Source organism: Phyllobates terribilis, unplaced genomic scaffold (assembly GCF_046119375.1).
Source record: "Phyllobates terribilis strain yellow unplaced genomic scaffold, ASM4611937v1 Scaffold_7__3_contigs__length_470593459, whole genome shotgun sequence".
Taxonomy (NCBI): Eukaryota; Metazoa; Chordata; class Amphibia; order Anura; family Dendrobatidae; genus Phyllobates; species Phyllobates terribilis.
In genome coordinates, this window is record NW_027362767.1 from 415,781,477 (window position 1) to 415,805,870 (window position 24,394).

Sequence of the window (24,394 nt, forward strand, 5' to 3'; positions counted from 1 at the left end):
TGAAATGTCTTATAAATTTCTGTTCTATTCCTGATCTAAGGATTTCAGCCTTTAGTTGAGATGAATCTGTGCTGCACTTTATGTACACGCTCAGTAGTGAGGCCGTGAGATGAATCTGAGCTGCACTTTATGTACATGCTCAGTAGTGAGGCCGTGAGATGAATCTGTGCTGCACTTTATGTACATGCTCAGTAGTGAGGCCGTGAGATGAATCTGTGCTACACTTTATGTACATGCTCAGTAGTGAGATGAATCTGTGCTGCACTTTATGTACATGCTCACTAGTGAGGCCGTGAGATGAATCTGTGCTGCACTTTATGTACATGCTCAGTAGTGAGGCCGTGAGTTGAATCTGTGCTGCACTTTATGTACATGCTCAGTAGTGAGGCAGTGAGATGAATCTGTGCTGCACTTTATGTACACGCTCAGTAGTGAGGCCGTGAGATGAATCTGTGCTGCGCTTTATGTACACGCTCAGTAGTGAGGCAGTGAGATGAATCTGTGCTGCACTTTATGTACATGCTCAGTAGTGAGGCCGTGAGATGAATCTGTGCTGCACTTTATATACACGCTCAGTAGTGAGGCAGTGAGATGAATCTGTGCTGCACTTTATGTACACGCTCAGTAGTGAGGCCGTGAGATGAATCTGTGCTGCACTTTATATACACGCTCAGTAGTGAGGCCGTGAGATGAATCTGTGCTGCACTTTATATACACGCTCAGTAGTGAGGCCGTGAGATGAATCTGTGCTGCACTTTATGTACACGCTCAGTAGTGAGGCCGTGAGATGAATCTGTGCTGCACTTTATGTACACGCTCAGTAGTGAGGCCGTGAGATGAATCTGTGCTGCACTTTATGTACATGCTCAGTAGTGAGGCCGTGAGATGAATCTGTGCTGCACTTTATGTACACGCTCAGTAGTGAGGCAGTGAGATGAATCTGTGCTGCACTTTATGTACATGCTCAGTAGTGAGGCCGTGAGATGAATCTGTGCTGCACTTTATGTACACGCTCACTAGTGAGGCCGTGAGATGAATCTGTGCTGCACTTTATGTACATGCTCAGTAGTGAGGCCGTGAGATGAATCTGTGCTGCACTTTATATACATGCTCAGTAGTGAGGCCGTGAGATGAATCTGTGCTGCACTTTATATACATGCTCAGTAGTGAGGCCGTGAGATGAATCTGTGCTGCACTTTATGTACGTGCTCAGTAGTGAGGCCGTGAGATGACTCTGTGCTGCACTTTATGTACATGCTCAGTAGTGAGGCAGTGAGATGAATCTGTGCTGCACTTTATGTACATGCTCAGTAATGAGGCTGAGATGAATCTGTGCTGCACTTTATGTACACGCTCACTAGTGAGGCCGTGAGATGAATCTGTGCTGCACTTTATGTACACGCTCAGTAGTGAGGCCGTGAGATGAATCTGTGCTGCACTTTATGTACATGCTCAGTAGTGAGGCCGTGAGATGAATCTGTGCTGCACTTTATATACATGCTCAGTAGTGAGGCAGTGAGATGAATCTGTGCTGCACTTTATGTACATGCTCAGTAGTGAGGCCGTGAGATGAATCTGTGCTGCACTTTATATACATGCTCAGTAGTGAGGCAGTGAGATGAATCTGTGCTGCACTTTATGTACACGCTCAGTAGTGAGGCCGTGAGATGAATCTGTGCTGCACTTTATGTACATGCTCAGTAGTGAGGCAGTGAGATGAATCTGTGCTGCACTTTATGTACACGCTCAGTAGTGAGGCCGTGAGATGACTCTGTGCTGCACTTTATGTACATGCTCAGTAGTGAGGCCGTGAGTTGAATCTGTGCTGCACTTTATGTACATGCTCAGTAGTGAGGCCGTGAGATGAATCTGTGCTGCACTTTATATACATGCTCAGTAGTGAGGCCGTGAGATGAATCTGTGCTGCACTTTATATACATGCTCAGTAGTGAGGCCGTGAGTTGAATCTGTGCTGCACTTTATGTACATGCTCAGTAGTGAGGCCGTGAGATGAATCTGTGCTGCACTTTATATACATGCTCAGTAGTGAGGCCGTGAGATGAATCTGTGCTGCACTTTATGTACATGCTCAGTAGTGAGGCAGTGAGATGAATCTGTGCTGCACTTTATGTACACGCTCAGTAGTGAGGCCGTGAGATGACTCTGTGCTGCACTTTATGTACATGCTCAGTAGTGAGGCCGTGATTTGAATCTGTGCTGCACTTTATGTACATGCTCAGTAGTGAGGCCGTGAGATGAATCTGTGCTGCACTTTATATACATGCTCAGTAGTGAGGCCGTGAGATGAATCTGTGCTGCACTTTATATACATGCTCAGTAGTGAGGCCGTGAGATGAATCTGTGCTGCACTTTATATACATGCTCAGTAGTGAGGCAGTGAGATGAATCTGTGCTGCACTTTATGTACACGCTCAGTAGTGAGGCCGTGAGATGAATCTGTGCTCCACTTTATGTACACGCTCAGTAGTGAGGCCGTGAGATGAATCTGTGCTGCACTTTATGTACATGCTCAGTAGTGAGGCAGTGAGATGAATCTGTGCTGCACTTTATGTACACGCTCAGTAGTGAGGCAGTGAGATGAATCTGTGCTGCACTTTTTGTACATGCTCAGTAGTGAGGCAGTGAGATGAATCTGTGCTGCACTTTATGTACACGCTCACTAGTGAGGCCGTGAGATGAATCTGTGCTGCACTTTTTGTACATGCTCAGTAGTGAGGCAGTGAGATGAATCTGTGCTGCACTTTATGTACATGCTCAGTAGTGAGGCCGTGAGATGAATCTGTGCTGCACTTTATGTACATGCTCAGTAGTGAGGCAGTGAGATGAATCTGTGCTGCACTTTATGTACACGCTCAGTAGTGAGGCCGTGAGATGACTCTGTGCTGCACTTTATGTACATGCTCAGTAGTGAGGCAGTGAGATGAATCTGTGCTGCACTTTTTGTACATGCTCAGTAGTGAGGCAGTGAGATGAATCTGTGCTGCACTTTATGTACACGCTCACTAGTGAGGCCGTGAGATGAATCTGTGCTGCACTTTATGTACACGCTCACTAGTGAGGCCGTGAGATGAATCTGTGCTGCACTTTTTGTACATGCTCAGTAGTGAGGCAGTGAGATGAATCTGTGCTGCACTTTATGTACATGCTCAGTAGTGAGGCCGTGAGATGAATCTGTGCTGCACTTTATGTACATGCTCAGTAGTGAGGCAGTGAGATGAATCTGTGCTGCACTTTTTGTACATGCTCAGTAGTGAGGCAGTGAGATGAATCTGTGCTGCACTTTATGTACATGCTCAGTAGTGAGGCCGTGAGATGAATCTGTGCTGCACTTTATGTACATGCTCAGTAGTGAGGCCGTGAGATGAATCTGTGCTGCACTTTATGTACACGCTCACTAGTGAGGCCGTGCTGTGGAGTTGGAGTCGAAAGCCAGAGGAATTGAGAAGTCGAAGTTGGTGGTTTAGCTTACAGACTCCACAGTCCTCCCCCCCTCCACACAGGTTAGATCCTTCCCCCCACGGTGAATCTTCAGTGTCTTCAGCTATGGAGCACAGAGCACTTACCATCGATGCTCTCCCGGGTGCCGGCGAGTGACGTCAGCAGCGTGATCACATGACCTGATCACGATGCTGACGTCGCCCTGACCAGAGGGTCAGAGCTTCAATTGTACTCACGTCTGAAAGAGAACGGCCAAATCTCAGTGTGGGGGGCGGCAAAATGCAGCCGGGGGGGGGGCGGAGATATATCGGACCGCTCCATTAGGCTGCCTGACTGCACCCCCCTGCCGGCTGGGCCCGGGGCAGATGCCCCGCCTTATCCCCCCTAGATGCGCCTCTGAGACTACCATTATTTTATAGACAATCGTCTTGGCTATCTCATACATAAATTTGACTTGTAACTATTTAGCATATGATTAGTTATGCAGATTCTTGTCATGTCATTTTAATTTTTATTATTTTGTCAGTATTTTTTAAATCCACCATTGGTTTTTAACACTGCCTGAATCCTCATGGGCATGCTCTCCATCAGATTCAGGCATGGCCGACCGAAATCTGATCCCAGGTCTCTTCTACACGTTCCCAATGTTGGTGCATACTGGCGACTCAGTTAAAGGGGTTGTCCACTACTTTAGAATACCCCCCAAATGTATCCCCCCCGGGGCCCCTAAGACTTTTTGTAAATACCTTCAGATACAGAGGCATCATGTGACCCCCGGCTGCAGCCGGCTCTGACATCCGCTGATATCACGACAAGTGCTGTCAGCAGCCGGGGGTCTTTGTCTTCCTGGTTCCACGGTGGATGCCATGCTGTGGGCGGGTTACCCCCCCCCCGTCACACCCGGCATCCACCACGTGCTCTGCCTCTCCCCATTCATTGGTACCCCACAACCCAGTAGCCACCGCGGGGACCCCAGCGCTGAGTCACGCCTCACTTGTCGTGACGTCAGTGCGGGGTCACGTGATAGCGTCGCTCACAGGCATTATCTGCAATGGAAGGTATTTACAAAAAGTCTTAGGGGCCCCGGGGGAATAAAATAAAGTCAAGCACAACTTCTTTAAGTATGTATACAGCTTTTTCTTCAACTCCACCCACAAGTGTTCAATTGGGCTGAGGTCTGGGGACTGTAGGGGCCAATCCAGCACCTCTCCTTCATTGTCATACAACCAATTCTTCGCCAAAATCAATATATGCTTTGGGTCGTTGTCCTGCTGGCACAATATGTTGTCCTTTTCATACCCATACTACTCAAGTGTACGAAGTAACTCGTCTTGTAGGATACTCACATAAAGCTCAACATTGAGACCACTATTGATCCACGTCAAGTATACAATGCCGTTGGCTGTGAAACAACCCCATAACATCAAGCTTCCTCCACCGAACTTGACAGTTCCCTCAATTTCTCGATCAGGTAGCCCCTTTTTCCTTTGTTTCTTCCAGACCCATTTGCACCCATCAGAGTCTAGTCTATTGACTTTTGTCTTATCGCTCCAAATAACCCATTTGCAATCTTCTGTCCACTTTTCCTACTTTTTTACAAACTCGAGCCGACGCTTCTTATGACGATATTGAATCCGAGCCTTCTTCACCGTTTTTCAAGCCACCATTGTAGACTTGTGTAACTTACGTCGCACGATCCTTGCATGGACGACTGTGATCTCACTATTATGAAGCATACGAGCCTCCTCCACTGCCATGTCGCGCCAGAGCTGATAGACCTTGTGATGAGCCGACTAGTTGATGCCGATATTTTCCCTAGATGTCCACCTCTTGGCTTTTGAATGGATGGATGGACTTCATTTTGAATGCTTCCAACTCTCACGGCACTAATATGATGCAGTTTGGCAATTTTCTTGGCCGAGAGACCGCGATCGATGAGCTGGATGATGCGGTTTTTCTTTTCTTGGGATATCTTCTTCATGGCTGCTCCTCGATTCGAACCAATGACCTTTCACTTGGGAATCAATGTAACAACACACTGAGCTATTGGGAACTGTGAGAACAGGTTGTATTTTGTAGTATACAGGAAGAAAAAAAAAATCCTTCGCCAGGAGCAAAACGGTAACAATGCAGTGACATGACAAGAATCTGCATAACTAATCATATGCTAAATACTGGCAAGTCAAATTTATGTATGAGATAGCCAAAATGAATGTCTATAAACTTATGGTAGTCTCACGTTCAAAGCAGTAGTGGATGGTGAGATATGGAGCCTGAAAGTCAAAAGTTCAAAACATTGTTACCCCTTTGCCGCTTCTGTGGGTTTAAGCGCCAAAATTTTCATAATTGGGAAACCACAGAAATGTTAAATCAATCCAATTTATGGCTATATCATAACCATGTTTGGTGTGGCTAGGATGGTGAAAGTATGCTTGGAAATATGGTGGTCAAATTGTTCCACTAGGGGGTCCCTATGAAAAATTGTGATATCAATTAGAATTTTCTCCCATGTTCCTTGCATACAATTAGCCCTCCTCCTCTCACCTGACCAGAAGGTGGATTAGACCCTTTATAATATCTCATCCAGAAAAACTCATTGTCAGATTCCAGGAAAAACAAAGAATCGCTCATGCATCTAATCTGTAAGTGCCTCTCTTCATCCCTTTTTATTTTCTACTATTTCTGCTTTGTGTGCGTCTTTTTATTATTTCATCTTTTTGTAAGCATCATCATTTTTCGTATATTAAATCTAAAATGTAAAAGTTTGTTCCTTGGTGCTCTAAATGCACCCACAACTTCGAAGAGAGAAAGTATATCCCGGTTGTGTTACCCTGTGATACCAGAGTGCAAGAGGAGTACCGGGTCCTTGGCAAAGCTGGGTGGCGTATATCCTAGTGGGCTACCCAGAGCAGGTGTCTTGCTTTTCCCATCAAAACTGTTAGAGGTGGCAGCAAAAATTGTGGTGTGAATTGACTGTGGGATCAGCTTAGCTCATTGTTGGCCTGTGTTTATAGGTGAGTGGATGAGTCAGTGTGAAAAACGGAGTCCCCCTTTACAGTCACATCATCCGAGTCATGTGTCCAGCGAGTTGGCGGTGTTCGTGACATTTAAAATCGCTGTTATCGTACTGATCTGGAGATTCGTATTGTCTGGTCATTTTTAAGGCCCTAAAAACACCTCCATTTCACCATCACTTGGATTTTTTTTCCCATTTTTCAATGCATTATATTGTAAAATGAATGATGTCATTCAAAACTACAACTCATCCTGCAAACAATAAAGAAAAACCGTCATACAGCTATGTCAGCTGAAAAACAATAAAAGTTACAGCTATTGCCAAAAGGAAAGGAAGACGAAAGCTCAAAAATGAAAAATAACCTGGTCCTAAATGAGGTTGTCCACTACTTCTTCATTGATGACCTCTCCTTAGGATAGGTTATCAATGTCTGATTGGTTGGGTTCTGACACCCGGTACCCATGCCGATCAGCTGTTACCGGGATCGTTGGCGGCGGCCGCCGGCCGGATATGCTCACATGCGGAGCTGGCAGTCTTATAATAGTGGCCGCAGAAGGGTACTACACATCCGCCTCCTATTCAAATCAATAGGAAGTGGATGTGTAGTACCCTGCAGCGACCACTATCAGAAGACGGAGCAGCTCTGCAAGCAAGCATCTCCGGCTGCCGCCGACAACAGCTGATCAGCGGGGTTGGGGGGGGGTGCATGGTGTTTGACCCCGACAAATCAGACATTGATGACCTTTTCTAAGGATAGGTCATCATCAATGAAAATTAGTGGACCACCTCTTTAAGGCCACGGCCCCACTATCAGTGTTTGGTCAGTATTTTTTTCTCAGGAGTGGGAGACAAAACCAGGTGAGGAACAATCAGAGAAAAGGTATAATAGAAACAAGTCACCAATTCTGCATTTATCACCCACTCCTGAGAAAAAATACTGACTGAATACTGACCGAATACTGATAGTGGGACCGTGGCCTAAGGAGTAAAATTGCCTACCTATCCTCAGATATTTTGATATATGGAACATATAACTCCAAGAGCTGAAACTCAAGACTCCTGCTGTGGATGTGCAACTAGATCCTCATGAAAATTAGCTCTAATGCAAGTGAATGGAGCTAATCTAGAGACTTACGGTGCACAAAAAAAAGAAGAAAAAAAAAGCGATAAAGAAAAATTGCCGGATTTTGAATGGGTTAATAGTTGGATTAGCAAAAGATTATAGAACTATGGGGTTATAGAAGCCATGTTGGGGTTCTTAGTGCTACCAGTTGCATTTTAAGAGATGCAGTTCATCAAGCCTTGGATTGCAGACCACATCTTCAGTTTCCATGGTGCTTTTCACCGACGCACAACCTCAACATCGCCTCTAAAGTGACTTCTTTCATCTGAATACTGTCACTCTGCACGTACTAAACAGACGATAATGTACTTTACTCATTAGATTCTGCCTTCGGATGACGTTTTTTGCGTTCCCTCGGCAACAGCATCACAGTCTAAATACAGGAAATGGTTAGTGAGGTCAGAAGTGGCGGTGTCGGAGGAGGGGGTTGGAGAAAAGGAGATAACAAACAGGTAATAAAAAAAATAATAATGATCATCCAACAAAACTAATATAATCTGCGGGCTTACCTGAGACAGCGACCAGGAGAAGAAAAACATGAAGTCCTGCGATCACCATCCTGCCCTTAGACTAACACATGAAGATGACCTCTCGATGATACGGCAGCAGTCGCGTCAATGCACAATACGATGTTGCATAAGCTACCACTCAAAAGTGGCCCCCCTTATACTAGGTGACCGGTCATACACGTACATGCATACAGGATATCTATAGGTGCATGCAACAGATGGCCAGTGATTGTCTGCAAGGCTACTAAACCGCAGTGGCTAGAGGGTCACTATAAGGGTTAATATGCAAATATAGTTTCATAAAGTGAGATAATATTTGCAGGAAGTAATACAGATGTTCATACAGTATGTAATTCTATATGACCGGTCTCTTACGTCGCTGCTACCCGTCAGTCTCTATCCATGTGACATACTCTGGAGCTGTCTAATTTTGTCCCTCGCCTCCCCTCCGTGCCATGCTCTCTCTCTGTGGGTAGCCTCGTCTTTCTGCAGAGTCCTGGTGAGGAGTGTTTATATATCCCTGCGCACTGATATTTCTTTATGAATGGAGAGATACGTGGGAGGGGGCCGTGTGTCTGTGTGCAGAGCCTTGTGTCATCCATGAGACAGGCCAATGGGAGATGGGATACAGCAGAACGGATACAGACCTGCGGCAGCTCTGCTGCTCCGCTTCTACAAAATTATTTCAATGCTCGTAAAGCGTCCTCTCCTTTGAGGGTATTGTTCACACTAAATTTTTTTTTTTTTTTTACAAAGATTTTGAAGTAGATCCACCTTGTGTTTTTTTTTTACAACTTGGATAATGAAACTAATTTGTTTCAAAATACACATAGAAAAAAAAAAACACTTCAAATATTCTTCGATGTGGATTTAGAAGGTGATCCACTTCAAAATCCATGTAACAAAAAGAAAAAAAAAAATCTATGTGGTCAGCCCAAGACAATTCAGTTTCAAGCTTTTTTTTTCTGTTGTGGATTAATGAATTGTTTTTTTTTATTGTGCATTTTGAAGAGTTTGTTCACATGGAATTTTTTCGTGTGCCAGAAAAAAAATATGAACCAGAAACTATGAACAAAAACAGACATTTTTCGCCACTGTTTTTGTATATGCATATTTCCACTTTCAATTAATTTTAATGTCAAATGCGGCCAGTTTTCCTGCTAAGATTGAGATCACACTTGAAAAAAAAAACTCACCTTGTACACTATACACTTCTTCCTCCTATCGAAATGTATAGGAAGGCCATTAACATGAGCAGATTGTTGGTAACAGGCGTTCAATAGAACGTTCGATCACCTATTAGCGGTTTGTGTAAACATGCCGGGAATCACCCGATGCAAAATGCTAATTTGTAGGGTGATTGGATCGTTCATGCCCAAATAAAGGAGTTGTCCAGGCTTAGGTCTCCAAGTCTGCAGTCACGTATATCAGGATTCTCCGATGTCGTTAGTGGGCGGTCATGTGACCACAAGCATTCCATTTGCATACTTCCAGTCACATTCCGACTAGAAGTATCCAGCCTTGCTCAGTTCACTTGTATTGAGCAAGGCCACACACGTCTAGTCGGCTTGTGACCATATGCATGCAAAAGGCATACTAGACGTTACGAGCCCGCCAGCTCCCGGCGCCAGAGAATCCTGACAATGCGCTGCGCGATGATTCACAATCTGCAGTCACATAGAATGACTGCATACTTGGACACAAGCCTGGACAACCCCTTTAAAGTCATAGTTATCAGCAGCACATCGTTCTGTATAAACAGGTGATGTGCTGATGACAACGATAATATTTTATGATGACTGTTCTATGCATTCTGGTCGGCCTGTCTTAGCAGGCCAATAAAAGACCACCAGTTGGTTTGTATATAGCAGATTGGTGGACGTTTAGTGCCTGTGGTCACCAGGTGTAAATACATCTAAGTGGTTGAAAACTCCAATACAAATACACACTATAATTATATACAATCAATTACTCTCTGGTATCAGAACTTTTAGACTTGATTTTGTTATGTTCTGCTACCAAAGCTAAGGAAAGAGAGGAGATCTGTCCCTACTATAGGACTCAGCTGAATCCCTACGATGTAACAGGGAACCTGATCCTGCGATCAGACCTGCTAAAGTCCTAATCTAGTCTGTACGGAGACCTATAGATGTGGGGAGGGAATCCCTACAAGTACTAAGGACTGGGAGGAATATGGGACACCTCCTAACAGAAATAGTAGCAGACAGATGAACAAACAAAATAGATAGAACATAGAGGTCCGTAGACCAAGCAAACTAACAGAGCAAGATACAGAGCACAGGCTAGCTAGAAAGTAGATATACAATGAAGTCCAGCAAAGCCAGAAGGGCGGAGCAGGATTAAATAGGCCAACAAGGTCATGTGACCAGCAAAGGAAAAAAAAACTAACAGCAAGGTTCTAACAGTACCCCCCCTTCTAAGAGGATCCTCCGGATCCCCTAGGACCAGGCTTATCAGGAAATCTCCTGTGAAACGCTCTGATAAGTCTGGACGCGGAAACATCATCTGACCTCACCCAAGAGTTATCCTCGGGTCCGAAACCTTTCCAGGCCACAAGATACTGCAAACTACCTCTATACCGTCTAGAGTCAAGGATGCGAGAAATTTCATATTCCCCGTCCTCCACCACCGGAGGAACAGAGGCAGAGGCGTCACCATCCGACACAACAGCTTTTTTTAACAGAGAGACATGAAAGACCGGATTAATTCTCCAGGAGGTAGGAACCTCCAACCTAACAGCAGATTGGTTGACAACCTGAAGCACCTTAAAGGGCCCTACAAACTTGGGACCCAATTTCTTAGAAGGAATCCTCAACCGCAGATTCCTAGAGGACAACCAAACCATGTCACCAACAGCGAACAAAACCTCCTGTCGTTTCCTATCAAAGTAGTCTTTAGATTTTCTGTTGGCCTCCTGAAGATTACCACGCACATCCGTCCAAACTCTTTCCAAATCACCGGAAAAATTCTCCTCCTCAGGCACGGCAGATCCCAACTTGGAGAACGACCCAAACGACGGATGTCTCCCAGAACAACAAAAAAAAGGCGAACAACCAGCAGAAGAAGATGTATGATTGTTCAGAGCAAATTCGGCAAGTGGCAGAAATTCAGACCACCCCTCTTGATTGTCTGCCACAAAACAACGCAAGAACTGCTCAACATCCTGGTTTTTCCTTTCTGTCTGGCCATTAGATTCAGGAGGCCAACAGAAAATCTAAAGACTACTTTGATAGGAAACGACAGGAGGTTTTGTTCGCTGTTGGTGACATGGTTTGGTTGTCCTCTAGGAATCTGCGGTTGAGGATTCCTTCTAAGAAATTGGGTCCCAAGTTTGTAGGGCCCTTTAAGGTGCTTCAGGTTGTCAACCAATCTGCTGTTAGGTTGGAGGTTCCTACCTCCTGGAGAATTAATCCGGTCTTTCATGTCTCTCTGTTAAAAAAAGCTGTTGTGTCGGATGGTGACGCCTCTGCCTCTGTTCCTCCGGTGGTGGAGGACGGGGAATATGAAATTTCTCACATCCTTGACTCTAGACGGTATAGAGGTAGTTTGCAGTATCTTGTGGCCTGGAAAGGTTTCGGACCCGAGGATAACTCTTGGGTGAGGTCAGATGATGTTTCCGCGTCCAGACTTATCAGAGCGTTTCACAGGAGATTTCCTGATAAGCCTGGTCCTAGGGGATCCGGAGGATCCTCTTAGAAGGGGGGGTACTGTTAGAACCTTGCTGTTAGGTTTTTTTCTCACATGACCTTGTTGGCCTATTTAATCCTGCTCCGCCCTTCTGGCTTGGCTGGACTTACTGTTATGTTCTGCTACCAAAGCTAAGGAAAGAGAGGAGATCTGTCCCTACTATAGGACTCAGCTGAATCCCTACGATGTAACAGGGAACCTGATCCTGCGATCAGACCTGCTAAAGTCCTAATCTAGTCTGTACGGAGACCTATAGATGTGGGGAGGGAATCCCTACAAGTACTAAGGACTGGGAGGAATATGGGACACCTCCTAACAGAAATAGTAGCAGACAGACGAACAAACAAAATAGATAGAACATAGAGGTCCGTAGACCAAGCAAACTAACAGAGCAAGATACAGAGCACAGGCTAGCTAGAAAGTAGATATACAATGAAGTCCAGCAAAGCCAGAAGGGCGGAGCAGGATTAAATAGGCCAACAAGGTCATGTGACCAGCAAAGGAAAAAAAACCTAACAGCAAGGTTCTAACAGATTTACAGTGATTTTTCACTTACGCAAAACAATGTTTCAAGTGTCATCGGTGTTTTGTCAGTGCTTCAGTTTTACCCACAGTGATTTTCACATATGAAAAAAATGAATAAATTGCAATTCATGGACCCATGGACTTGTATGGGTAATTTTGATATGTCACTCAGATAAAAAAATGGGCATGTCTCCGTTTTATGGCTGCGCAGTCACCAAAAAAAACCCCACAAGACTTTAATGGGTACCTGTTCTATCCGTGAAAAACACAGAACATGTACGTGAAAAATGGACGTCTGAATGAGGCCTTAGGCTGGGGATAGACCGAAATATCCCTAAGGTTACAGCCCCACTATCAGTACTTGGTCAGTATTTTTCCTCAGCATTTGTAAGCCAGAACCAGACGTGGGTCAAAAATGAGGAATTGGCGCACTTGTTTTTATTATACCTTTTCTCTGATTGTTCCTCGCCTGGTTTTGGCTTAAGGCCCCGTCATACATAACGAGATCGCTAGCGAGATCGGATACGTCACGGTTTTTGTGACGCAATAGCGATCTTGCTAGCGATCTCGTTATGTCTCACAGGTAGCAACGATCAGGCCCCTGCTGTGAGATCGCTGATCGTTACAAAGCTTCCTGGACCATTCCTGGGTCGTTGCGCTCCGCTCGGCCGTGTGCATCGCTGTATTTGACACCTTATCAACGACCTCGTTAGCGATTCAGAACTGAGACATGTAGGCGTGCATAAATTGGACTTTTCCACACCCTTCGTCCCCGTTTGGTGGTCGCTACAGCGTTCTCATTTTCCGCCGTGCATAAAGAAGGCAACAGAATAGCGATTCCATCCTTTGTTTCTGACCTCGTGCCGGATTGCAGATCCTAGCAAAAGTCTCCGGGCTGTTGATATCCGTTCATTCGACTGAGTCCTGATTTTGCGGATCATTGTAGCGTTCTCCGGCTGTGACTGGCCGTACGCAGTAGCGTCCACCAATCGGAGATGAGGGGGCGCAGAAAAGTAATTTTATGGACGCCTTTGTGACAGTACAGTCCCTATCAAGGTGTGGATCATTGAAATAGCTGCTGTGTGAAAGCGTCCCAACGACCGCCGAGATCGTTAGTTAGATCGCTGGGGCGGCCGAAATCGTTGGGAAGTTCTGCATGTTTGACAGCTCCCCAGCGATCACGAAACGACTCTCCAGCGATCCCAAAACCGTGACGTAATAACGATCTCGCTAGCGATCTCGTTATGTGTGACGGGGCCTTTACAAATACTGAGGAAAAATACTGACAAAATACTGATAGTGGGGCCGTAGCCTAAGATTAGAAAGCATATGCATACACGTGTCACTAATATTAGTGTCTTGAAGGCCAGGTACACACTGCATCTGTGCTCTTAGCTTACAGTAAAATATATATATATATATATATATATATATATATACACATACACACACACATACATATATATATATACACACACATATATATATATATACATATACACATATATATATACACACACACACACACACACACACACACGGAGCTTTTCCTGATGTACACGGTATTGTTGTCATAATCCCACATTCACCAGATGGAAATCAAAATAGCGTTCTTTTGTTCTGCTTTTGGCCAGAAAGCATCTGTATACCGTTTGACTGCACTTTTCTATACAGAGGCTACATATACCATGCAAAATACGATTTACTTTTACAAAATGAATCCCTATGGTGTATGGATGCCTCGGTATCCATCCTGACTGTGACCACTGTCGGGTGCATACCTCCAGAACATATGTGCCAGACACAGGGCACAAACGCAGTCTGCACCTAGCCTTACTACATAAACAATATAAGTGTGGTGCACCTTTATGAGATGAGCAGGAACAGCAGAGTAAAGGCCCCGTCACACTTAGCGACGCTGCAACGATCCCGACAACGATACGACCTGTCAGGGATCGTTGCTGCGTCGTTATGTGGTCGCTGGTGAGCTGTCAAACAGGCAGGCTCACCAACGATCAGGGGAGCAGCGACATCGTGGAAAGAATCTTTCCACGATGTCCTGCTCCTGGTTACCAGCCTGCTGAAGCAGGAGCAGGCTGGCAACCATGATAAACATCGGGTTACTAGGGGCACACGCGCACCTAGTAACCCGTTGTTTATCATGGTTACCACTCTGCTACGGTGAGCGGGAGGTTACCGCTCACTTTAGCAGGCTCGTAACCATGATAAACAACGGGTTACTAGGTGTGCGTGTGCCCCTAGTAACCCGATGTTTATCATGGTTACCAGCCTGATCGCTGCTCCCGCTGGTCACACACAGCGATGTGTGCTGACCAGCGGGAGGGCAACGACCAAAAAATGGCCCAGGACACTTTGCAGCGATCTCACAGCAGGGGCCTGATCGCTGCAAAGTGTCACACATAGCGACATCGCTGGTGAGGTCGCTGTTGCGTCACCAAAACCGTGACACAGCAGCGATCTCGCTATGTGAGACGGGGGCTTAAGGGAAGGACAGGTCACCTTATTAGATAAGAAGAATGGTGGGATGGATGCAGGCAGGTCAGATTACAATATAAATAGAGCTGTGAAAAGAGTAAATCTAGCGTCACACTGTGTGTATGTGAAGGTCAGAGGAGACTAGCGACTGGGGTACGAGCTGCAAATTATCACAGCTCAGTGGGGGTAACAATGCCCATAGAACAATCACAACAGTTCATAATAAGCTCCATCTGAAAAGGGAACTAAATTTTATGCATCGCATGCCTGGAAAAGATCTTGTCAGATCTCTGCCGACGTCTTTATTGATAACTAATTCTAATATTTCGATCCTCAAGCATCTTTTAAAACTAAATGTTCCTTGATTATTCCACTTGGAAATGTATGAGGAAAAACAAAATTACAACTCCGTTGTGGGTGTGTACCTATACTGTCTGACACTGACTCAACAGTAGGTACACTCCTTAGGTGGAAGCCATCACCGATTGTAAAGAGTATTAATTGAGTAGATCCAATATTAAACCTACAAACAATCAGAAGATTGGCACCAGTAGAATAAAATAGATTTTAACATATAATTAAAATCCAAATAAAATACATAAAAGTGGAAAAGAAACTAGATTAGTTAGAGCTAGTTTCTTTCCCACTTTTATGTATTTTAAATTATATGTTAATAAAATCTATTTTATTCTACTGGCACAAATCTTCCAATTGTTCGTAGGTTTAATATTTATTATATTGAAGTGCTTTTGAAATTTTTGGCTAAAAAACTTTTTGGGGATTCAGATTCAATATTAGTCTATGAGTGAAAAATGCCACTGTTAGGATCCACCACTACCCGTGTAAAAAAGTTTTCAGGCTTAGGCCATGTTCAGTATTTTACATCAGTATTTGTAAGCCAAAGCCAGGAGTGCAACTGAGGAAACGTATAACAAACACGTGCACCACTTTTTTTATCCACTACAGATTTTGGCTTACAAATACTGAATGTGTGAACATGGCCTCACAGTCAACATCAGATAGGGAGGGGGGAGGCACCCCTCCCCCATCTTCTGTTATTGGTGGCCACAAGTACTTACTTGGAGTTTGGCCATCTACTTGTAGTGGCTGCCGCACGGTGCTGCACATCCGCTTCCTATTCAAAGCAACAGGAGGCAGATGTGCAGTAACAAGCCCCGGACACTACAAGTAGATGGCTAGCTCCGCAAGTAAGCACTTCCAACGGGTGGTCGCCGGATAACAGCTGATCGGTGGGGGTGTCGGACCCCAGCTGATCAGACATTGATGCACTATCCTAAAAATAGGGCATCAATGTAAAAGTAGTGGACAACCTATCTAACTCTTGCATACACCGGGCAAAAGTAAAAAAATATATATATCTGATTGGAACACTTCAAGGACCCTTTTAGTAGATACACCCCTAAGATCGTTAGCGTAAAAAAAAAAAAAGCAACTTATGATCTAGAATACTCAAAATTATCAAGTTCTAGAATATCAACATCTCTTCTAAAGGAAAAAGGGTCCAATAAATACAACTACCCACCATCTACAATCTTAGTCACCCACCCCTAGAGATTATCAATTTATGGCATAAACATGTGCAAGATTAACACCAAAACAATAGAAAAATGTATGTCAATTCATCAAAATATATTTATTAGCTGCTAAAAAAAAACAAAACACAACATGTAAAATATAACAAAGTCACAGTAACATTTCTTCTGGATAATGCAGGATATAAAAGACAAGTTATTTCCAAAAATAGAGCTAAATGTATTCATCTACATCAGTCTCCTCCAGAAAAAAAAATTGTTATGGTTAGGTATATGTAGCTTATAGTGAACAGAGCAATCTTAGAGAATTGCTCTTTTGGAGAAAAAGTTGGATGTGAAAAAGAGAAATCACAATTCAAAGTCCTCAATCCACCTCCTCAATGGTTGGCCCAGAGTTGCTACCCTGTCTGGCCTGTGCACCACAGCTGGAGCTGGGCATTCCCTCTGGCATACCACCCTGGTACATCTTTGTGATAATGGGTTGGCACACCTTCTCCAGCTCCTTTTGTTTATGGGTATATTCTTCCTTCTCAGCAAGTTGGTTCTTCTCCAGCCAGGCGATAGTCTCCTTACACTTGTCTGAGATGATCCTCTTCTCATCATCACTGATCTTCCCCTTCATGTTCTCATCTTCCACCATGCTCTTTATGTTGAAAGCATAGGACTCCAGGGAGTTTTTGGCAGTAATTTTCTCTCTCTGTACATCATCATCAGCTTTGTATTTTTCGGCCTCTTGCACCATCTTCTCTATCTCCTCGTTGCTCAGTCGTCCTTTGTCATTAGTAATCGTGATCTTGTTCTGTTTGCCTGAGCTCTTGTCCACAGCGGACACATTGAGAATACCGTTAGCGTCTATGTCAAAGGTCACTTCGATTTGGGGAACACCTCGTGGAGCAGGAGGGATTCCACTAAGGTCAAATTTACCCAGCAAGTTATTGTCCTTTGTCATGGCTCTCTCACCCTCGTACACCTGAATGAGGACACCAGGCTGGTTGTCAGTGTAGGTGCTGAACACTTGGGTCTGCTTAGTGGGAATGGTAGTGTTGCGTTTGATGAGAACGGTCATAACCCCTCCAGCCGTCTCCAGACCCAAAGACAGAGGAGCCACATCTAGAAGAAGGAGATCCTGCACAATCTCAGACTTGTCGCCCATGAGGATGGCAGCTTGAACAGCAGCCCCATAAGCCACAGCTTCATCTGGATTGATGCTCTTGTTCAGCTCTCGACCACTGAAGAAGTCCTGTAATAGCTTCTGCACCTTGGGGATACGTGTGGAGCCCCCCACTAGGACAATCTCATTGATCTGGGATTTGTCCAGCTTGGCATCTCGCAAGGCTTTCTCCACAGGCTCCAGAGTACCACGGAAAAGGTCAGAACACAGCTCCTCAAAGCGAGCTCTAGTGATGGATGTGTAGAAGTCAATGCCCTCATAAAGGGAGTCAATCTCAATGCTTGCCTGTGTGCTGGAGGAAAGAGTGCGCTTGGCCCTCTCGCAAGCTGTTCTCAGTCTTCTCAAAGCCCTCTTGTTTTGGGTAATGTCCTTTTTGTGTTTGCGTTTGAATTCTTCAACAAAGTGGTTAACCATTCTGTTATCAAAGTCCTCTCCACCCAGATGCGTGTCACCCGCTGTGGCCTTCACCTCAAAAATGCCCTCATCAATGGTGAGAATGGAGACGTCAAAGGTGCCACCGCCCAGGTCAAAGATGAGGACATTGCGCTCACCTCGGGATCCCTTATCCAGGCCGTAGGCAATGGCGGCTGCTGTTGGCTCATTGACGATTCTCAGCACGTTGAGCCCTGCGATGACACCAGCATCTTTGGTGGCCTGGCGCTGGGAGTCGTTGAAGTAGGCTGGCACAGTGATAACGGCATTGGTGACTTGATGACCCAGGTAAGCCTCTGCCGTCTCCTTCATCTTCTGTAGGACCATAGAGGAGATCTCCTCCGGTGAAAATGTCTTCTGTTCTCCTTTATACTCCACTCTCATCTTGGGCTTTCCACCATCACTCACCACCTGGAAGGGCCAATGCTTCATGTCACCCTGAACCACAGAATCATCAAACCTTCTTCCAATCAGCCTCTTGGCATCAAACACCGTGTTCTGGGGTTTGAGCGCCACCTGGTTCTTTGCGGCGTCTCCAATCAGTCTCTCAGTGTCAGTGAAGGCCACGTAGCTGGGGGTGGTGCGGTTTCCCTGGTCATTGGCGATAATCTCCACCTTGCCATGCTGGAAGACCCCCACACAGGAATAGGTGGTGCCCAGGTCAATGCCAATCGCCACTCCTTTAGATGCCATCTTCTGTCAGGATAAGTGTGCAGTCTGGAGAATCAGGGCACACTCGCAGCTCTTGCGTCAGGACACAACCGTCTTCAGTAAGTAATCCTCGGAGCTGCACGAACTCTCTATATATGTGTAGGGCGCAGATACGTCACAACTCTTCTAACCAATCAGAACGCGGTCTTTACACGCTCCTGTTGTCGCTAGGCAACTCTCCCGAAGTTTCCCGAGTTTTCCCTTCAGAGCCAGCCAATCACCGCGCAGCTTACCTCATAGACGACGGAGAATATTCGCGAGCGTTCAAGCAAGTCAAGCACTCCTCCAATCAACGGCGGTTGCTGTTACTGACGTCACATCTCTGGAGGGGGAATTTTCCCGATGGTTCTAGGCAGTGAGCTGCTCAGCCAATCAGGGCGAGGGCTGGGGGTGGGCCGCGCGAGAAAGTGCGGGAAGATTCTGGAAAATTGGCGGGAAGGAGATTCTCTGACAGGAATTAGTCTGTCCTGGTGAGGTGAGGACGCTGAGGTAGGAGACGTGCAGAGGGCATAAGTGAGGGAGAAAAGCCATGACTGTAAATTTGCAGATTAACTCCATTCATTAAAGTTACATTTTGTGGGGATCCAGTTGCAGATCCACAGCAGTAATCTTGAGTTTCAGCCCTTTAGCACTGAGATAGTCCTATGTATCCTATATCATACATATAAATGGCCGAGGCCCGGAGGCCAATCCAAGCCGCAAAGGATTCTCCGTTTTTGATCCTTTTGGTTTTCCTCACCATCTTCCAATAGCTGGGTGAGCCGACATGTTCATTGATACCATTGTGGGGAGGCTACCAACGGTTTGATCATTTTTTTTCAGTTGCAGTGACTGAAAAACTTGCAAATCTTTGCAATAATTTCCGTATGGGTAATATATAGTGATAGGCCAGATTGTTACCGACGTGGTGATACCAAATATGTGTATTTTTATTTTATTTCTTTGTGTGGGTTATTTAAAATTTTCCTCTCTTACATTCTTAAAAGGTTTTTATTTTTATTTTTTACAGTCTTTGTGCACAAGGTCGTCTTTTTAGGCATCGGTGAGTTGTTTTTATTTCAGGTGAAACTGCTTCAAGAAAATGCAGGTGGTCGGGTTTATAATAATAATAATGATCTTTATTTTTATATAGCGCTAACATATTCCGCAGAGCTTTACATACATTATCGTCGCTGTCCCCATCGGGGCTCACAATCTAGATTCCCTATCAGTATGTCTTTGGAGTGTGGGAGGAAACCGGAGAACCCGGAGGAAACCCACACAAACACGGGGAGAACGTACAATCTCCTTGCAGATGTTGTCCTTGGTGGGATTTGAAGCCAGGACCCCAGCGCTGCAAGAATGCAGTGCTAACCACTGAACCACCAAGCCGGTTTCTGCAGCGGTTTCGCCTGCAGTTTTGCCGTCGTTCTTGTGAATTCTCACCTGCTGGCGTCTTATAATCCTATATAGCTGTCTGAAGAATGAGCATGGCACTTCTATTAACCACTTTAAGGGTTTCCAAAACCTGAACTGGTAAAATAAGACCGAAAATGTGCATTGGGCTCTTTTTACGGGGCACTTTTTTCAGGCGGAATTTGCCTGAAAAAGATGGTGTGTACGTAGCTTTGCTTGTTTTTTACCCTATTGGAGGATTAACACCTGGTCATTGCCTGATCTATGTAGTGTGATATTACACAATGCAGTATATAGTGTACAATGTCATGGTCTGCTTTAACGCTTAATTTGTAGCTGAGCTTCACAGGAATACCAAGATGGCAGCCATGGGGGCCTTCAGCGGGACATAGTAACCCATCACTGGCCTGTCATCAAGTCTCTGGAGTCCAAAAGATTGACAGCTTTAACCATTTAGATTCCACTATGTGCGCATGTTCAGGATTTGACGTGTTTTTGAAGCGTTTTTTAATGCATGTTTGTGCATCAATGAATGCTTTTTGGAGATAAATAAAGTTATTTGAAAGGAACGTGAGACACCCTTGGATTACTGTTAGAACTGGGATGAGTATATTGTAATTTTATTTCAAATAAAGTGTTTACTCTGTGTCTGTGTGTTTAACTCTTTATTTTAATTAGGTTTGGTAATGAAAGGGTCTGACACCTTGACATTACCAAACAAAAGAGCTAGGTGTCAGCTAATCCCATATACTTCACATGTAAAACGCCATGGAATAAATGGTGCTATAATAATACTACCCAATCTTCATTAGCATTCCCATTCATGTCTTTTCTGGTGCAGCTGTGAGCTGCTATTTTTAGCCTAGGAAGGTGCCATTAGGCAAATATGGTCCCTGGCTATTATTAATAGCTCACAGCTGTTCATTAGCCACTACGTACCCTCGATCAGCACCCAGCAGCGCTTTTGGACATAGCGTAGTTTTGCTGCGTCCAAAACGCGGTGTTCTAATACCGTACTTTTGTTGGTACATGTGAATCCATCGCATATAATGACACTTCAATTGGTCAAAATGTGCAGCGGAGACTAGCATGTCCGCTACAGAAATTGACATGCCGCGGGTTTCGGTACGCGGCCACGATGAGGAGCCGCTGCGTGTTTATACAGCGTCAAACCCGCAGTGTCCAGATGTTACAGCATAGTGGATGGGACCTCTAGAAATCCCATGTCCATTATGCGTGCATCTGAGGCTGCGAATCACCTTGGACACTGACATGCAGCGCTTCTTTCAGGACCGCAGCATATCAAATTCTCTTGCGAAGTCTGAATCATGGGCACGGAGCCTAAAATTAAAAAAAAAAAATGGTGTGGGCTCCCGCGTCATTTTTATAACCAGCAGAGGGGAAAGCCGACCGCTGGGGGATGATAGTAGCCGGGGAAGGGGCCATTAGCCAACAATGTTCCCTGGCTATTAATAACAGCCAACAGCTGTTTGCTTAGCCTTTACTGGTTAGATTACAGGGGCACCCCCCCAAAAAACTAATGTAGTTGTATAGTGATCTATAAAATCTAACCAGAAATGGCTAAACGGACAGTTGCGGGCTGATATTAATAGCCGGGGATGGGGCCATGGATCCTGGCCCACTCTGCGACTAATAATATCACCATCAGTCCCAGAAAAGGTGCATCCATAAGATGCACCAAATCTGGTGCTAAGCCTCCGCTTTTCCCACTGCCCTGTAACGGTGGGGTTGGGGTTCATGTCAGCCTTGTATTGGCGGCTGACGTGAACTCCCCCATTACTAACCGCGTAGTAAAGTTTTCCCCGCTTTTTCAATAAAAGGCACGGCCAGAATAAAGTATTTTAACCCCTTTACAACCCAAGGTGGTTTGCACGTTAATGACCAGGCCAATTTTTACAATTCTGACCACTGTCACTTTATGAGGTAATTACTCTGGAACGCTTCAACGGATCCCCCTGATTCTGAGAATGTTTTTTTCGTGACATATTGTACTTCATGATTGTGGTAAAATTTCTTCGATATCACTTGCGTTTATTTGTGAAAAATACGGAAAATTTTGAAAATTTTGCAATTTTCAAAATTTTAATTTTTATGCCCTTAAATCAGAGAGATATGTCACACAAAAGAGTTAATAAATAACATTTCCCACATGTCTACTTTACATCAGCACAATTTTGGATCCAAAATTTTTTTTTGTTAGGGAGCTATAAGGGTTAAAACTTGACCAGCGATTTCTAATTTTTCCAACAAAATTTACAAAACCATTTTTTTAGGGACCACATTACATTTGAAGTCACTTTGAGAGGTCTTTATGACAGAAAATACCCAAAAGTGACACCATTCTAAAAATTGCACCCCTCAAAGTGCTCAAAACCACATTCAAGAACTTTATTAACCCTTCAGGTGCTTCACAGGAATTTTTGGAATGTGGAAGAAAAAAAATGAACATTTAACTTTTTTCACAAAAATGTTATTTTAGACCCAATTTTTTTTATTTTCGCAGGGGTAACAGGAAAAAATGGACCCCAACATTTGTTGTGCAATTTCCCCTGGGCACGCAGATACCCCATATATGGGGAAAAACCACTGTTTGGGTGCTCGGAAGGGAAGGAGCGCCATTTGACTTTTTGATTGTAAAATTTGCTTGAATAATTAGTGGACGCCATGTTGCGTTTGGAGAGCCCCTGATGTGCCTAAACAGTGAGCTCCCCCACAAGTGACCCCATCTTGGAAACTAGACCCCCCAAGGCACCTATCTAGATGCATAGTGAGCACTTGGAACCCTCAGGTGCTTCACAAATTGATTCGTAAAAATGAAAAAGTGGAAAAAAAAAAAACTTTTTAATTTTTACGAATCAATTTGTGAAGTACCTAGGGGTTCCAAGTTCTCACTGTGCATCTAGATAGGTGCCTTGGGGGTCTAGTTTCCAAAATGTGGTCACTTGTGGGGGAGCTCCGCTGTTTAGGCACATCAGGGGCTCTCCAAACGCAACATGTTGTCCACTAACAAATTGAATGGAAAATCGGCTCAAATTGTTAGCGGACACCATGTTGCGTTTGGAGAGCCCCTGATGTGCCTAAACAGTGGAGCTCCCCCACAAGTGACCCCATTTTGGAAACTATACCCCTCAAGGATTTTTAAGGGGTATAGCGAACATTTTGAACCCAGAGGTACGACACAGAATTTGATAACATTAGATCATCATATTGAATAAGTTGTCATTACTCTTGAGCGCAAGTGCTCGCTACTTGAGTTTGCATCGGATACTCAGGTATGCACCATGTATCACGGGTGCTCAAGTGAAATGCTCGAGTCCCCGCCCGCATGTTTCACGGTTATTAGACACCCCCAAAAAAACACGCAGGGATCGCTCGTGCATGGCAGGCAATCCCCGCAAGGTTTTTTTTGGCCGCGAAGCATATGGGGCGGAGACTCGAGCACCCGCGATACTCAGTGCATACCCGAGCACCCGATGCAAACTCAAGTAGCGAGCACTTGCGCTCAACACTAGTCGCCATATCGTCATCTATTTTTTTTTTTTTTTTTACATTGGAAAAAAAAGCAACCCCAACCCTAACATTAGCGTTTATTTTTTACGCCGTTCCTCGTGCAGTATAAGTGATGAGATTACTTTATTCTTCGGGTCGGTGCGATTACAGCGATACCAGAATCATATGGGGTTTTTATGATTGACAGCTGTCACACACTAAAAGACACATATTTTGTAAAATCTAGTTTTTTCATCGCCATATTTTGGCAGACAGTCATGTGACGGCTTGTTTTTTGCGGGATGAGTTGACGTTTTTATTGGTGACATTTTCAGGCACGTGACATTTTTTGATCGCTTTCTATTCCTATTTTTGGGAGGCAGAATAAACAAAAACCAACAATTCAGGAATTGTGTTTTTTTTTAGATTTTTTTATTCTGTTCCGCGTGTGGTAAAATTGATAAGGTAGCTTTATTCTTCAGGTCAGTACGTTTACAGCGGTACCACATTTATATAGTTTTTCTATGTTTTGGCACTTTTACACAGTAAAAGCTATTTTATAGAAAAAATTATCTTTTTGCATCGCTTTATTCTGAGAGCTCTAACTTTTTGATTTTTCGGCTGATGGAGCTGAATGGCAGCTTGTTTTTTGCGGGATGAGATGACGTTTTCAGCAGTACCATTTTTATTTATATTCGTCTTTTTGATCGCGTGTTATTCCATTTTTTGTTTGGCGGTATGATGATAAAGCATTGTTTTTTGCTTTGTTTTTTTTTTTTACAATGT

General features: G+C 44.5%; 2 protein-coding genes across 4 annotated transcripts in view; both read right to left on the bottom strand.

Annotated features, from left to right (window-relative positions):
* The window catches only part of LOC141155107 (neural proliferation differentiation and control protein 1-like), a 39,015-nt gene that overhangs the window by 10,018 nt on the left and 4,603 nt on the right, over positions 1–24,394 (bottom strand). For 2 of the 3 annotated variants that reach the window (XM_073641761.1, XM_073641760.1), the window contains exon 1: positions 8,108–8,672. The exons of the other annotated variant lie outside the window; for it this stretch is intronic. In XM_073641761.1, coding sequence (XP_073497862.1) covers positions 8,108–8,156 — 49 coding nt within the window. In that variant the 5' untranslated portion in view covers positions 8,157–8,672. Of the gene's footprint in view, positions 1–8,107; positions 8,673–24,394 lie in introns of those variants that run through there. 3 annotated transcript variants of the gene reach the window in all.
* On the bottom strand, positions 16,754–18,685 carry LOC141153296 (heat shock 70 kDa protein). The gene has a single exon (XM_073638011.1). It carries the CDS (start codon positions 18,683–18,685, stop codon positions 16,754–16,756), a length of 1,932 nt encoding a protein of 643 aa, XP_073494112.1.